The sequence below is a fragment of the Tiliqua scincoides genome, chromosome 4 (genome assembly GCF_035046505.1).
Source record: "Tiliqua scincoides isolate rTilSci1 chromosome 4, rTilSci1.hap2, whole genome shotgun sequence".
Classification (NCBI taxonomy): Eukaryota; Metazoa; Chordata; class Lepidosauria; order Squamata; family Scincidae; genus Tiliqua; species Tiliqua scincoides.
Window position 1 is genome coordinate 180336844 of NC_089824.1, and position 13876 is coordinate 180350719.

Sequence of the window (13876 nt, forward strand, 5' to 3'; positions counted from 1 at the left end):
AACTCAATAAGAATCTGAGTGTGCAATTCCTACATGTCCTAGTGTTCACATAACCCCTTACTTTTTTACCTATCCAGTTTTTGCAGTTGTTGGGTTTGAACTTCGATAACTTGTCAGTGACCATAATAAAACTGAACAGAACTTCGATAGCCATCAACAACAGATTGTTGTTGACTGCTTGACTGTTTCATGCGTATTCCATTACTAACTTATTCCTTCATAACTGACTACCTGTAAACAGGTCTTCACAGTTATTGAAAGTTGGCTGCAGTCTTGTGAAATGATGGAGAAAAAATATGTGATACAGCCTCAAGCTTGCTGAAGCCAAAAGAACAGACTTACCTTCTTCAGTTTGCCACTCTTGGTCCCTACAAACACCACGCTGTAGCCATTGTAGACATACGAAGTGACAGAAGTCATCCGATCCCGGCTGGATGTGTAAAGAGTCACACCCTCTACCGGTACAGAGCCTCCCAGGGGCTGGTTAATGTCCAACCCACAGAAGTTGTCATCTATTGGGACTGGCTGAAAAGGAGAAGACATTTAGGTGAGCGGAAGTGAAAGGCAAGTGGGAGAACAGAAAAGTGAAAGGTAGATACAGTACTCCAAGAAATCCCTCCTAAGCAGTATTTGGGAGACGTTTAGCTGGGCCAGGGCTTTTATCCGATTTTATCATCTGAGCCCAGGAGCATGTCTTTACTGCATGTCTCTTCTGATTCTTTAGATTTGCTCTGGAAATTGAGTTCACTGGGTCAATCTTTGGAACATACTTACAGAGTCATTTGAGTACATGCAAACACATACCTACTCAACACCTTAAGTCCTCTCCATACCACCTCTGGTGTCTCCATACTAACAGTAAATTCTTTCCTGGTGGGTCACTTACATGATCACTTATTGCTGACCCAGCAAATAATACCTCAACTACAACTTTTCTCATGTGTGATTTAATCTCAGTGAAACCAACTGCCTTTATATTCAATTCCCACAGAAGGTAGAGTTGGGGGACAATTTCCAGCTCTGATTGACATCCTACTCATGTTTATTTAGAAATAAGTCCAATGAGCATTACTCTCCATCAATGTGCCCAGGACTGCAGTCTGAAGCTCCCAAGCAGAACCCTGGGCTAAGGGAGGGATAGGAAATCCTTTTTCCTTACTTGATAAGTACTGTACATTGTGCATTCTTTAAAGTTAGTACTGAGAAGACTGCATAAAATTGGTGGATTATTTTGGGTTTAGAAGTCAGATTCTCTGATTGATAACAAGAGTATAAGTAGATGAGTGCATACACACTTGAGAAAAACACCAGAACAAAAGCTCTTTAGAAGAAGAAAAAGAGCACATGTGCACATATTGCTTCTTCAAAGTCCAACCCTCCCCATTCCCTGCTTCATATTTCAAGTTAGTGTTTTGCTTCCACAATTCAGCAGACCTAGGAAGCCAGCCAGCCAGCCAGCCAACCAAAAGGAGAGTTAACCCCTAAGGCAGTGGTTCCCAAACTTTTTAGAGGCCCTAGAGTAGTGATTTTCAACCTTTTCATCACATTGCACACTGACAAGGCACTATAATTCTCAAGACACACCATGGGTTTTTTGACCATTGACAAGGCACACCATGCTGCTGGTAGGTGGCTCAAATCCCCCAATCACCATACTAATAAATGACCCTCCTCAAAGTCCCAGTATGCACACCAGTGGCACACCAGTATGCTATGGCACAGTGGTTGCAAATCACTGCCCTAAAGGCTGCTGCCTGATTTAGAAATGCCAAGGGGTGTGGCTATAATGGTGATTGGGCAGCAGTGCTTCACCCCTTCCAAGCAGCTGCTTGTTTAACCCTTGATGCAGTTAGCTTAATCTGCCCTGTCAGTTTCACAACCCAACAAAAATTGGATCATGTCTCACTGGTGAGTCCCAGAGTCAGTTTGGGAAACTGCTGCCCTAAACCTAAATTCATCAGCTCTGAATTTAGCTTACTACCATCCTTGCAGGAATTACATTGCACTTTCTGATTCAGACACAAGAACAGTCCTACTCTTTGTCTAAAAATATCCTGGCACAGATTTGATGACTGAAGTCAAGTACACTACCCTTCCAACTTGTGAAAAAATGATTCCACTGTTAATGGCATGGGATCAGGAACAGGCAGAGGAAGTACAGGTGCCTGTACTTTAAAAGGAGAAAGGAAGCTGTGATTTCCTCCTCATGGCTGCTCCCTCCTCTCAGGGAAAGAACCAACTCCCTCCAGCACACAGTCTGATTTGGAGGCAGAGTTAACCCTGCACACCCTTGTTCTCTCAGAGTGCCAGGGCATGGCAGTTGGTTAAGGAGCAGAAAATACAGCATCTGTGTTACCCACAAGAATATTCTAAACAGCCACAATAACCATGCAGTTCCATTACTTATCTAGCTTCTGTCAACTCTCAACTCAATGACCTGGATAAGGGAAGTGTAAGTCCTGAGTTGCTTTGGGAAGCAAGTGTGATTCAGCTCATGGCTCTAGTCCTGGCTTTTGAGTAATCCTGGATTAGTAACTTCCTCTTAGTCTATGCCTTCCCACCTATTCTACACTCAGTGAGAGAATTTGGTTACCACATTTTTATCCCACCCTTCCTCCAAGGAGCTCAGGGTGATAGACATGGTTCCTCCCCTCCTTTTGTCCTCACAACAGCCCTGTGAGGTTGGCGAGCCTGAGAGAGAGTGACTGGCCCAAGATCTCTCAGGAAGCATCATGGCTGAGTGGGGATTTGAGCCTGGATCTTCCAGTTCTAAGTCCAACTCCCAAACCACTACACCACCCTGACTGTATAATTTATAAAATAAAGAGAATATAATATATAATACCCTTCATCTATAAGAACTTAGAGCACTTCTGAAAAAAATGGAAGAACAAGCAAATGTTATTCATACAGATTAGCACTGGGACAGATCAGCACTGATGTGTTCATTTCTACATGGGTATGAGAAAATAGAACCTGCACAAGGTCATGGGGTAAGCCTATGGCTGAGCTATAATTTGAACCTCTTTCTCCAAAATGAATATAATGAGTCTTATCCATTAGAAGGCATCAGCTTTTCAAGGCGTATGCTCAAGTTACCTTGAACCAAAGCCAATAAGCAAGTTTCTGAATCCTATAATGTTCATCACTGTTCCTGCTGTTTTACCATTATATTATCCTTCCTCCCAAGAAAAGCTAGTTAAAATACAGTAAAACCTTCTTACCGCCTTGGTACACTGAACATCTTTCCCTAGCAGCCAGTTGAGTTCCAGGTTGCCTTCCCCTTGGTAGCAAGATTGAAGGCGTTCTTTAATTTGGGCATTGATAGCACGGATGGGGAAGATGCAAAGAGCTGAGTCGTCAGGGGGCTGATGGTATTGCTTTTGTCCCTTGGAGAAGATAGCAAAGAGCACGTCATCCTGAGCAGTGATATTGAGGGACCTGGCCAGCACCTCCCCTGGCTTGGAAAGGCAGGCAGCCTGTAGGAGGCGGTACTCCACATCACCCTTGACACAACCAAAAGGCAGAGAGACGTAAGAGTGGAACTTGGGGTCATCCTTGCAAAGGCGCACAATTCGAGAGGTGTAGAAGAGGTCACTGGCTGAATTGACGGACACACCTTCAGGGGTCTCTGGCTGAACAGTCAGGAAATAGACAAAATTGCCACTAGCAAATCCATAGATATAGAAGATGTCAAAGTGAGAGACCAGGGCCAGCGTGTCTGAGGGGATTTTGATGAGCGATGAAACAAAGTCACTGTGGAGCTCATAATCCAACATAGCCGATGACTCAGGGTCCCGGGGCAGCTTGCGGCTTGAGAGGGTGGGGAAGTAATCCTGTTTGCCATCCACCGCTGTACCAATGAAAAGCTTCCCATCCTCGCCCTCAGAGCGAACTATAACTCCATACATTGTGCCAGTTTTGTTGACACTGGAGAGATAATGCTCCTTCTTGTGAGATGGCTCCACAAGTATGAACAGGTCGTCCAACCGCAACAGCTTGCAAACGCCCTGATAGAGGCTCCCGCAGGCCAACAACCTGTTTTCTGAATAATCTATTATCAGCAGCTTGTTAACGTTGTTAGTGAGAGTCAGGATCTCCGTGCAGGGTTGCACGATGAGTGGTGGGTAGCAGGACTTGTTGTCCTCCTCGGGTCCTGTCTTGTGAGCGACCAAGATGGTCAAATTTCCAGACAGCTTGTAAACCCGATTGATGGCTCCCACGTAGACGGCTCCTGTGGACTGGTGGACAGTCAAGTGGTTGAAAGTCCAGTCACGGTTCTCAGAATGGAAGGTGTTATAGACAGGAGTGCTGGCAGCATTCCGAGCAAAGCACACCAAAAGAAGGAGCACCAAGGCCACTGACCAGCCATCGGAGTCCCATATCCGAGGCCAGACCTTTCTCTGTTCCATCCTGCGGTGGGGAGTGAAGAGGGAAGGGAGTGGGAACCTCAGAACTCCCTGTGTGTGTGTCTCTTGCCGCAGAAGCAGAGTTCCTCACATGGTTCTACAGAAATTTAAAAAAACAAAAACATATGCAGAGAGGAAAAGATTAAAGGTACAATTCAAGCAAGCTTTCTTTTTCCTCATTAAGGACTCCTTGAGATAAAATGAGGACATCTCTAAACATATGAGCAGGATTCCCATTTGGGTAAACAGTGGAGGCTTTAGCACTCTGTTCCGCCTCTGTGCATTAATTGTTACGCAGTTTAACTGCTCATAATATGCTCTGAGTCGTGAGTTCACTCAGCTGCAGGAAGGAATAATCAATCTCAGCCCACCGACAAGTGTTTTGCAGACAGTTCACCTACCTAGACATCAGATCTAACAACCCTGGCTAGAGGGGCTTATTTGCAAGACGTTGGATTGACAGGTGAGTAAGAGGGGTTTCCTGTCCGTGAAGCTCATGGGGGTTACAGTTTAATTAAAGAGAAAAATCTCAGGCAGAGATGGCTCACACGCTTGCAGCACCTCCTGTTCGGTTCTGCACACCTCACAGTCACAGGCATCTCAGTGCCTTAGGCTGTGTCTGCACCCTCTGAAACTGGCAAGTCCATAAAGTGCTGGCTGTGTGCCAGCACTGTACCAACTTGCATAATCTACATTAAGTGGTAGATTAGAAATGCACCAGTCACTCACAAATATTCAGTCCTGCAAGAAGACTTGCAGGCGAACCAGGCCTAGAATCCCATCACATGGCACTCTCAAAGACAATTACAATTATTACAGTATGAACTTCCATTGGTAAGCACATAGAAAGAAGTGCAGAAGCATCCCCTAAACTAGATTGACATAACACCCCCCCCCCCCCCGGCATCAATCCCTTCCTGCTGAAACTGGGTCTAGTGTCAGAAGAAAAGCCCTGCTGGATCAGACCAAGGGCCCATCTAATTCAGTTTCCTGTTTCTCAACAGGTGCCCCTGGGAGCACAAAAGACAACAAAAGACCTGAATCATGCTGCCACTCCTTTGCATCTCACATTCAGAAATGGGTTATCTCTAAAACCCAGTGACGACAAACAGTCACCATGGCTTGTAACCTGTGATAGACTTTTCCTCCATGAATCTAACCAATCCCCTTTCAAAGACATCTAGGCAGGTGCCATCAAAACACCCTGTGACAAGGAGTTCCACAGATGAATTACATGTCAGCTAAATATTTCCTAACTTTCCCACCAGACAATTTCAGTGGATGTCCCCTGGTTCTGCTGTTACGTGAAATGGAAAAGAACATCCCTCTATTCACTCTGTCCATCCCATGTATCATTCATGCCAGAGCTGCTACTTCTCCCTCTAACCTGCTGCCTGTGGTTGAACAGAAGGAACTTGCAGAATATATTCCAGGACTATTTGGCAGTCACAGCATCCCCCTCCCCCCATTACTCTAATTCCCGAGACAAAGTGAAACAGCTAATCAGATCAAGAATGAAACACTGCTATTCTCCCAGAAAAGGCAGCAACGACTGATGTACCCTTTTCAGCACAGGCGCTTAGTACAATAACCCTTGTATCTAATCAATGAGACAATCCTATCCGAATTCTTCATTTGCCTTTAATGCTGGGGTTCTTAACCTTTTAACAGTTTCAGACCCCTCAATGGTTTGCCCAATAGATCCCCATATCCTGCTCACCAGATTGTCAAAATCATCATCATCAGCAGCAGCAGCCTAGCTAAAAACAGAATGCCTCAATAAGAATCGATAATGGTGATAGCTAGCAATCTAATCTAACAACACTTTTTAAAATTGTTCACAGATTGAGTCCCATACCCCCATCATTTGGTTCCCATAACTCCAAGGGGTATGAATAAACCCCCCCCCCCCCGTAAGAGTACCTGCTTTAATGTTCCTTAAATCCCATGGCATGCAACACACACAGTTCTCAGAAACTGAAGACTGAATTGGCAAGCCACGGAATTTAAATCAAAAAGAAAGACAGGAAATGGGAATGAACCACTCAGCATTACTCAAGAACACTCTGGGAAGAAAAAAAAGAAAAAAGATTTTTCTTCCAACACCAAAGCCATTTGTTCTCAATCGAAAGCCATTTGCCCTACTGTAAACACTGGTTTCTGCAGTTCCACTCTACAGTGCATTTTGCACTGAAATGAAGCTTGCTGGATTTCTGTGTTCTGCTAGCCAAAGTGCACTCTGACTAGCAACAGATAAAACCAAACTCTTTGCTGTCACAGAAAAGGCTCAGACAGGCAGCAGCTGTACACTCTTTTCAATACTGGTTTGCATCCCCCTTTTATCTGCATGCTGGGCATCAGCTATACATCATAGTTGTCTGAAAAAACATTCGTTACAACAGAAGCACGCATTAGCCTTGGACAAAAGGACAAGAGGACAGTTATAGCCACACAGGGCCTTGCCAATGTGATGGCTCCCACTTAAGTGATTTTGGATGTGCATTTACTGCACTGAAGTCTTCAGGTTTTGATATATGTTGTGCTCACAACACCGGTTGTTTGTTTGTTCTGTAATATACTTAAATAAGAGGCTGTACTACATGCTATAATTTTTGCACAAAACTCCAGAGTCAGGGCCCAATCCTATCCAACTTTCCAGCACTGGTGCAACCAAAATGCAGTCCTGAGGTAAGGGAACAAATGTTCCTCTGTGATTGCCTCCCCACTACAGGATGCAGTGCACACCCCATTGGCATGGCTACACCAGTCCTGGAAAATTGGATAGGATTGGGCTCTTAGTCTGGTGTTTTTCAAAGCAAATGTGTGAAATTTGGAATTAGTACACACACCCTTAAACACCTGTATCTTGGGCATTTGCTTCAGCATGGAAAAGGGGGATATCAATCAATCAATCAATCTGGGAAAGGGGGATCAATCAGATTTTCCAGTCAGATATACATATATGGGCTTGCTGCATAAACATTAGTGTGACCCACAGGAATTGCAACATGTAGCATTGCCCTAATACAGTGCCTAAAAGAAGGCAGTGTTGGGGTTAGACAAACAAGTATTCTAGCATTTGTCTGGAGTAGAGACACAGCTGAATTTGAACCCAGTCTATACTTCCCGGGGAGTAAGTCCCATTGAATTGAATGGGACTTACTTCTGAGCAGGCATGCATAGGATTGCACTGTAATTTAACCTTTAACTCACTCCATAGGCTACTGCTACCATACCCTTTGTAATCTGTTTTTCCTCTTCTAAACGCATCAATTGCTTACTATATTCCTCACTGTATGCAGTTTTAGCACTTTTACTGGGCACTTTTATGTCCGACTCAGACATCAGCATTTCACAGATGAAAAGAGCAACATGCTTGTAACAACCCTATTCTTAAACCAAAGACCAGTTGCCCAAGTTTCACTTCCTCCACTGTTATGTATATTGCTGAAGGTCTTTGTGATTGTTCGTTTACTGTGCAATAGCCTGTCCTTCTGTGATTTAAGATCCAAGAGCAATTATTCTTTTGCTTAGAGAAATACCAGAAAAAAACATCATTGTCCTATAAATAATATGTTATCAACAGTTCAAAATACACCCCAGCAGCAGCTGCAGTGCGCAAACTATCAGGATGTGCACTGCAAGGTGCCTTACTGTCCACATATCTTCATTTACTTGCCTGTGTACTATACAGGATACATTCATTCAGGGCCTCTGAGAGGAATTTTATCAAGGGGTACAAAGTTTCTTTTGGGCCCCTTTTCAAAGGGGGAAAGGATGAAACAGAACAGGGGAGGGTGGTGACGGGTGAGCAGAATAGGGGCAGGGAGGGACAAAACAGCATGGGGGGAGGATAGACCAGCTAGAAAAGTCTGTGGAGCCCAGGTCTACCAACCCATGTGGCATCAGTAGTGTCCCCAGCATCCCTGGTCATGGTAGTGTCCCTAGCATCGCATGTGGGCAACAAGTCTGAGTAGATAGGAAAATGTAAGAACTCAGGAAATTTCAGGGCCCCCTCCTTTGGCTCCTGGGCCCCCCTTTTGACTCTGGACCCAGGTACAAATTACCCCCTTTACCCCTCTCTCCTAGGCCCTGCATTCATTCACAGCTTAGGCTGCCATCCTGTGTAAACAATTATATGTGAGCAAATCCCATACTTTGTACTTTGGGGATAGGGAGCAGGAATTGGGGGAACTGGGAATGAGTACGGTTGGGGGTCAGGATCACGACAGCATTAAAATCTGGGTTCTGGATGGTTGGGGAAATCCAGTGTTTATACCTACAGGCCTACCTCAGGCAACTGAATGGCGCAACTAACTTGGAGGCTCACAAGCAGACAAGCGATATTTCTCTTTTTAAATACTTTGTTCCAGAAGCCAGTTAACATCGAGGAAGCATTACAGTGAACATGTTAGCACAAACAGTGCTTCTCCTCATCCATGCTCATTGGGAGTTCTAACGGAAAGCTCTGGGGACTAAGGACCCAACCCTATACAACTTTCCAGTGCCGGTGCAGCTGCAATGCAGCCCCTAGGTGAGGGAACAAATGCTTGTGGAGGCCTCCATAACTACCTTCCCAGCACAGGATGTAGCGCACACCCCATTGGCATGCCTACACCAGGGCTGGATTTGGCCCTAAGACAGTCACCCACAGCTTTGTAATAACAAGATTCACAAACACTTCAGAACCCTTTTTCTTCTCTCTAGAAACATAAAAGCAAAAGGGGGAATGACTGCTTAAAGTTATTTGCATACATAGAATATAGAGAGAGGTATACCTAGAATATAATTGAGAAACCTAGGGCCAAAACCTATCCAATTTTCCAGCACTGGTACAGCTGTGCCAACAGGGCATGTGCTGCATCCTGCAGTAGGGGGGCAGTCATGAAGGTCTCCTCCAGGTAAGGGAATGTTCCCTTTCCTCACGGCAGCATTGCGGCTGCACTTGCATGGGAAAGTTGGATAGGAATCGGGCCCCTAGGAATTCAGTATAGCTGTGATTGTGCAACAGTATGACCCCAACCCCCCCCACACACAAAGTTAGCATCACAGAAAGGAGCTTCTGCTTTTTTACAATACAGGTCTTATTTCATAATTTTTAAGAACTACTTAAAATTGCCATTGAAATGTCAAGACACTCTGTTTTGCCCATGTTAAAGTTTGGGCAGCCCCAAACTAGGAGATAGTGGGGTACAACAGCCCTGTGATGTGATATATTGTTCATGTTGTGGTCAGAGGAAGAGCTCAGGACATTTCCAGCTCAAAATCTCCCACACAGCAGATGCCATTCTATTTCAATTGCCCCTCATGCTCTTTCTCAGGTCAAATCTAGCACAGTACTGTACTCAGTTCCATGCAGAAACCCTGTGCTCCAGTCACTCGCATTCAGGCTACTCATGCTTTTAAATGTTTAAAAACTAAAAAAAAAAAAATCACATTTTAAAACATGAAATAAGATTTGAATTGGAAAGAGCAGAAGTTTCCGTCTTTGCTGCAACCTTTGGGGTGGGGGGCAGACATGGCTGCTCAATCGCAGCTATGCTAAAATCCTGCATTGCTCCATTGTATTCTCTGGGCAGTTCTTACTTTTGCCCCAGTGTAGAAAAAAAGCCATCAATAACTTCCTAAGGGAATCAGTCCATTTCATCCTCAACCATCTGAACTTTGACTGTAGTCTCTTCCTAGTTCTACAGGCCACATTTGTGAAAAAAGCACATTTTCACTGCTTCATTAGGGCACTCCCTCCACCTCTTGCTGTTTCATGTCTGTGAAGCAGCAGCGGCAGCAAAGGAAAGGCTAGCCTTGCTTTGCACAAGGTCTTTTATAGGCCTTGAGTTATCGCCAGACCTTCATTCATTCGTATAAGTTCCATCTCTAGTATATTCATTTATGTAAATTTATTCAAATTTTAAATGTAAATTAATTCTCCCCCCCCCCCCAGCCACTGATGCAGTGTCAGAGAGATGATGTGACCCTCTTGCCAAAAAGTTTAGATACCCCTGGCCTAGAGGAATGACAGCACTTTTGCTCTCCACCGATATCCATTTAGGATTTTTTCTGCTTGAAAAATATACACAAGTGCCCACCCTTACATTAATATACTGAATCAATAGAAGTAATGCCATCTTGATCAGCTGATTGTTTCCACTGGCATGGACACTATTTTCCCAGTGTTTGATACGGAATACTAAAATTCAGATCCTGTACATATGGCAAATTCATGTGACTGACTTGCTACCGGCTGGCATATGTACCATTGCCATGTTTACTATGACAACCACAACTAGCCTTTTTTATCAGTCTCCATGTATCCAGATAGTTGTGTGAATTGGTCCTCAGTGAACACAGGGCAAGAGGACTAATATGGGACCAAGATGGCTGAAATAAGTACTGTGGGAGGCAAAAGACTGAAGCAGGACTTTTCAGAGAGTCATTCTCCAGCACACCTGCCCTCTCTTCCCTCTCATTCACACACAGTGACTGTGTATCAAACAGTATTAGGAGTCATAACACTGGGATTTCCTAAGGAAATGTGAGGCTTGCCTTAGCAAAGCCCTGGCTGGGTGATACACGCTTACATCAGAGAGCCTTTTATCCACCCTTCCGGGACGCTGAAGTTTTTTAATGCCTGCTTTGGAGTTTTGTTTTGGGTTTGTTTATTTATTTATTTTTTGTATTTTCCTTATTTTTTTTAAACCCCCACCCCGCAAACCCAACCCACCACCTTTCTTAAGCTATTCAAGGCATGGAAAAAAAAAATTCTGAGAAAAATGAGATGAAATGCTTTAGGCTTGATAATCCCCTTTCTTCCTAAGAACTCCCACTTACCTGAAACACTGTGGAATGCAGCTACACAACACTGTTTACAGGACAATAGCTGCTAAAGGAGAATCAACTTCTTTTAACTTAATCCTGTGAAAACGATTTGGCCAAACTGTTCTGAAAAGCTTGTTATCTGAGTGCCAGTTCCAATATGATCTCACATACTGGAAGGCTCCCCCCCCTTTTTTAATGCAATAATGTAAGTTCTAGCTACACAGAATAGTATGGTCAAAGAGCATAGGACATTAGAAGCTTTTGTTCTATGATTATTGCCACCATAACTATAACAGAGAGTCCCTGATTTGTGAAATAGTTCATTGGGACATGAGCAGTATTATGTTCTAGTCTATGACAATTTTCTGTGGAATTTATGGCAAGTTACTTTAAGTTGAGTGCGTTGAGTTTGCTCAATGTGAGCTGCATTTTACAGGTAGAGAAATTATTATTATTATTAACAGTATTTATATACCGCTTTTCAACTAAAAGTTCACAGGGCTCATTTCTACTAACAGAAATGAGCCCTACAGAAGTTTGAGTCCAAACCAATAAGGCAGCCCAGACAAGCAAGACACTATTTCAGTGCTTTTTACATATGACTATCCTTTTTTCCCCCTGACAACATGTAAGAAGTGGATAGGCATACAGCATATGGATAAGGGGGATGATGTGTGGCCAATATAAAGATGAAGCAAATCTGTTTGCAGGAAGAAGCAAATATCCTTAAGGATTCATTACAACAGAGATGAAACATTAAGACCTCACCTGATAGGCCCACCTAATTCAGCATTCCTTTTCTAACAATGGCCAAACAAATGCTTCTGGAGCCTCACAATCAAGACAGGATGATGGCAGTCACAATGATGACAGTCATCAAATGCTATTTGCCCTAGCATCTCTAATACAGACACATACTATTGCATACATGGAGGTCCCTGCCTCAAAAATACAGGGGGCAAGTTATTTTCCTAGTGCTATTTACTCTTCTCTGGACATGTCCTTCAAGATCCACCAAGAGACAGCTACAATGTTCCTCTGATCTGCCAGGTGCTGTCTTTAGTTCTCACCAGGTAGCACCAGATACTATTCTTATCCTACTATGTTCCTCTTCCTGATCTTTGAGGGTCCTGATCTTCACCCCTTGCAAGTCAGGGTTGGAGCCTTAGGAGTTCTGGCAACCCTATTAATCTTCATTGATTGGTTGTCTTCATAGTAAACCCAAGTTAACTGCCTGTCAGACTTCAAGCAAAATAGCACACAAAACCCCAAAAGGTAGTGGTTTCTACACAAGAGGATGCGGAGAAATACATACATTAAGTACATATCAGAAGTACATACATTACTACATACAGAGAAGTACATTCATTTCGTCCTAAATTAAGGGGGAAAAGTAAACATAAGAAACAAAGAAAGAAATCCAGCCTGATGCTTAAGTGACTGTGAAATGTTGAGATGGCTGTTGGAAAACATCAACAGTAGAATACAAGAAGTGGTAGTGAAAGGAATTGGTCAGGTTCAGTATCAGGGGTAGGGTTAAAGTTGGAGAGATGCAACTTTTTGTTCCAGATCTCGATTGTCCTTTCAAAGAAATAATTTCAGTTAATGGCCATCACTACATAGCTACAGGGGCGAATTCTGCAAGTTAATTATGCTTTGTGTGCAGAATTTCTTTCATCTATCCTAACTCTAATGCCACTCAATTCATTGCAGAAACATGAGCTTAGTTTCATGAGAAAAATCTATCTATCCCACCTCTTCATGCTGTTCATAATTTTACAACACTATTATATTCCCATCTATCCTTCCACTCCAAAGCCCTAGCTCATCACTCTCCCCCTACACTTCCTCACTGGTGCTTCTTCCTTTTGCAATCCAGGAAGTGGAAGGAGCAAAGGCTGGCACATCACCATGTGGCCCACTATCCTTAGATTGACCCTGTGCATTAATTCTCTCTGGTCACTTTTTTCCCCTTGACAAAAGTCCTTCCCGGGGGGGGGGGGGGAGTGCTGCCATCATGTCTAGTTTTATCCTTTGTTACTGCTTGAAATGTGAACGCTTTCACTCTTTTATTTTCAAAATGAAGCCCTGCAAAAGCTTACTGGAAATGCACCTGTGGAGAAGAGCATCTCTTATTTTTATTTGGTCTCCTTAGAAAGGTGAAGGAGTGAGTGAACCCGAGTGGAATCCAATTGCTTCATGCAGAACCAGCAAATTCAGTTCTGCAGCTTAGAGCTACCCCTCAGGGTAAAACCACAGCAGAGGTGAACTGAAGGTACAATGCTGGAAGTCACAATACCAAATTTAGTGCTTCAGGATGAAGCTCACCTCCTGTAATAACCTTATTTGCATGAGTCAGCATTTCTGATGAAAAGTGGGTTACAAAGTAGCAGCATAAGACTGAGACAAGTCAATTGTGTGGAAACAGCAAGTAAACTGGACTTTTTAAAGAAAAAAAGTAGCAAAGATGTATATCTTTCATTACCCTGGGGTAAAAAACCAAGCTTGGTAGCAAGGAAAATGTAGTGAGTTTATCTTGGGACTGCATTGAAGCTGCACCAGCACATGCCCTGTTGACACAGAGGCACCAGCACTGGAAAACTGGATAGGATTGGGTCCTACGTCTTCTGGTTGTTTGTGTTATGCTGGTG

At 43.7% G+C, this 13876-nt stretch overlaps 1 protein-coding gene across 5 annotated transcripts in view; it reads right to left on the bottom strand.

The window, feature by feature from the left end:
- The window catches only part of PLXNA2 (plexin A2), a 481295-nt gene that overhangs the window by 426499 nt on the left and 40920 nt on the right, over positions 1-13876 (bottom strand). For all 5 annotated transcript variants that reach the window (XR_010794406.1, XM_066626224.1, XM_066626221.1 and 2 more), the window contains exons 2-3: positions 3225-4506; positions 343-525 (exon numbers count right to left, since the gene is read on the bottom strand). Coding sequence is in view for 4 of the 5 variants with exons in the window: in XM_066626224.1 (XP_066482321.1) it covers positions 343-525; positions 3225-4412 (1371 nt within the window). In the remaining variant the exon portion in view is untranslated. The remainder of the gene's footprint in view (positions 1-342; positions 526-3224; positions 4507-13876) is intronic.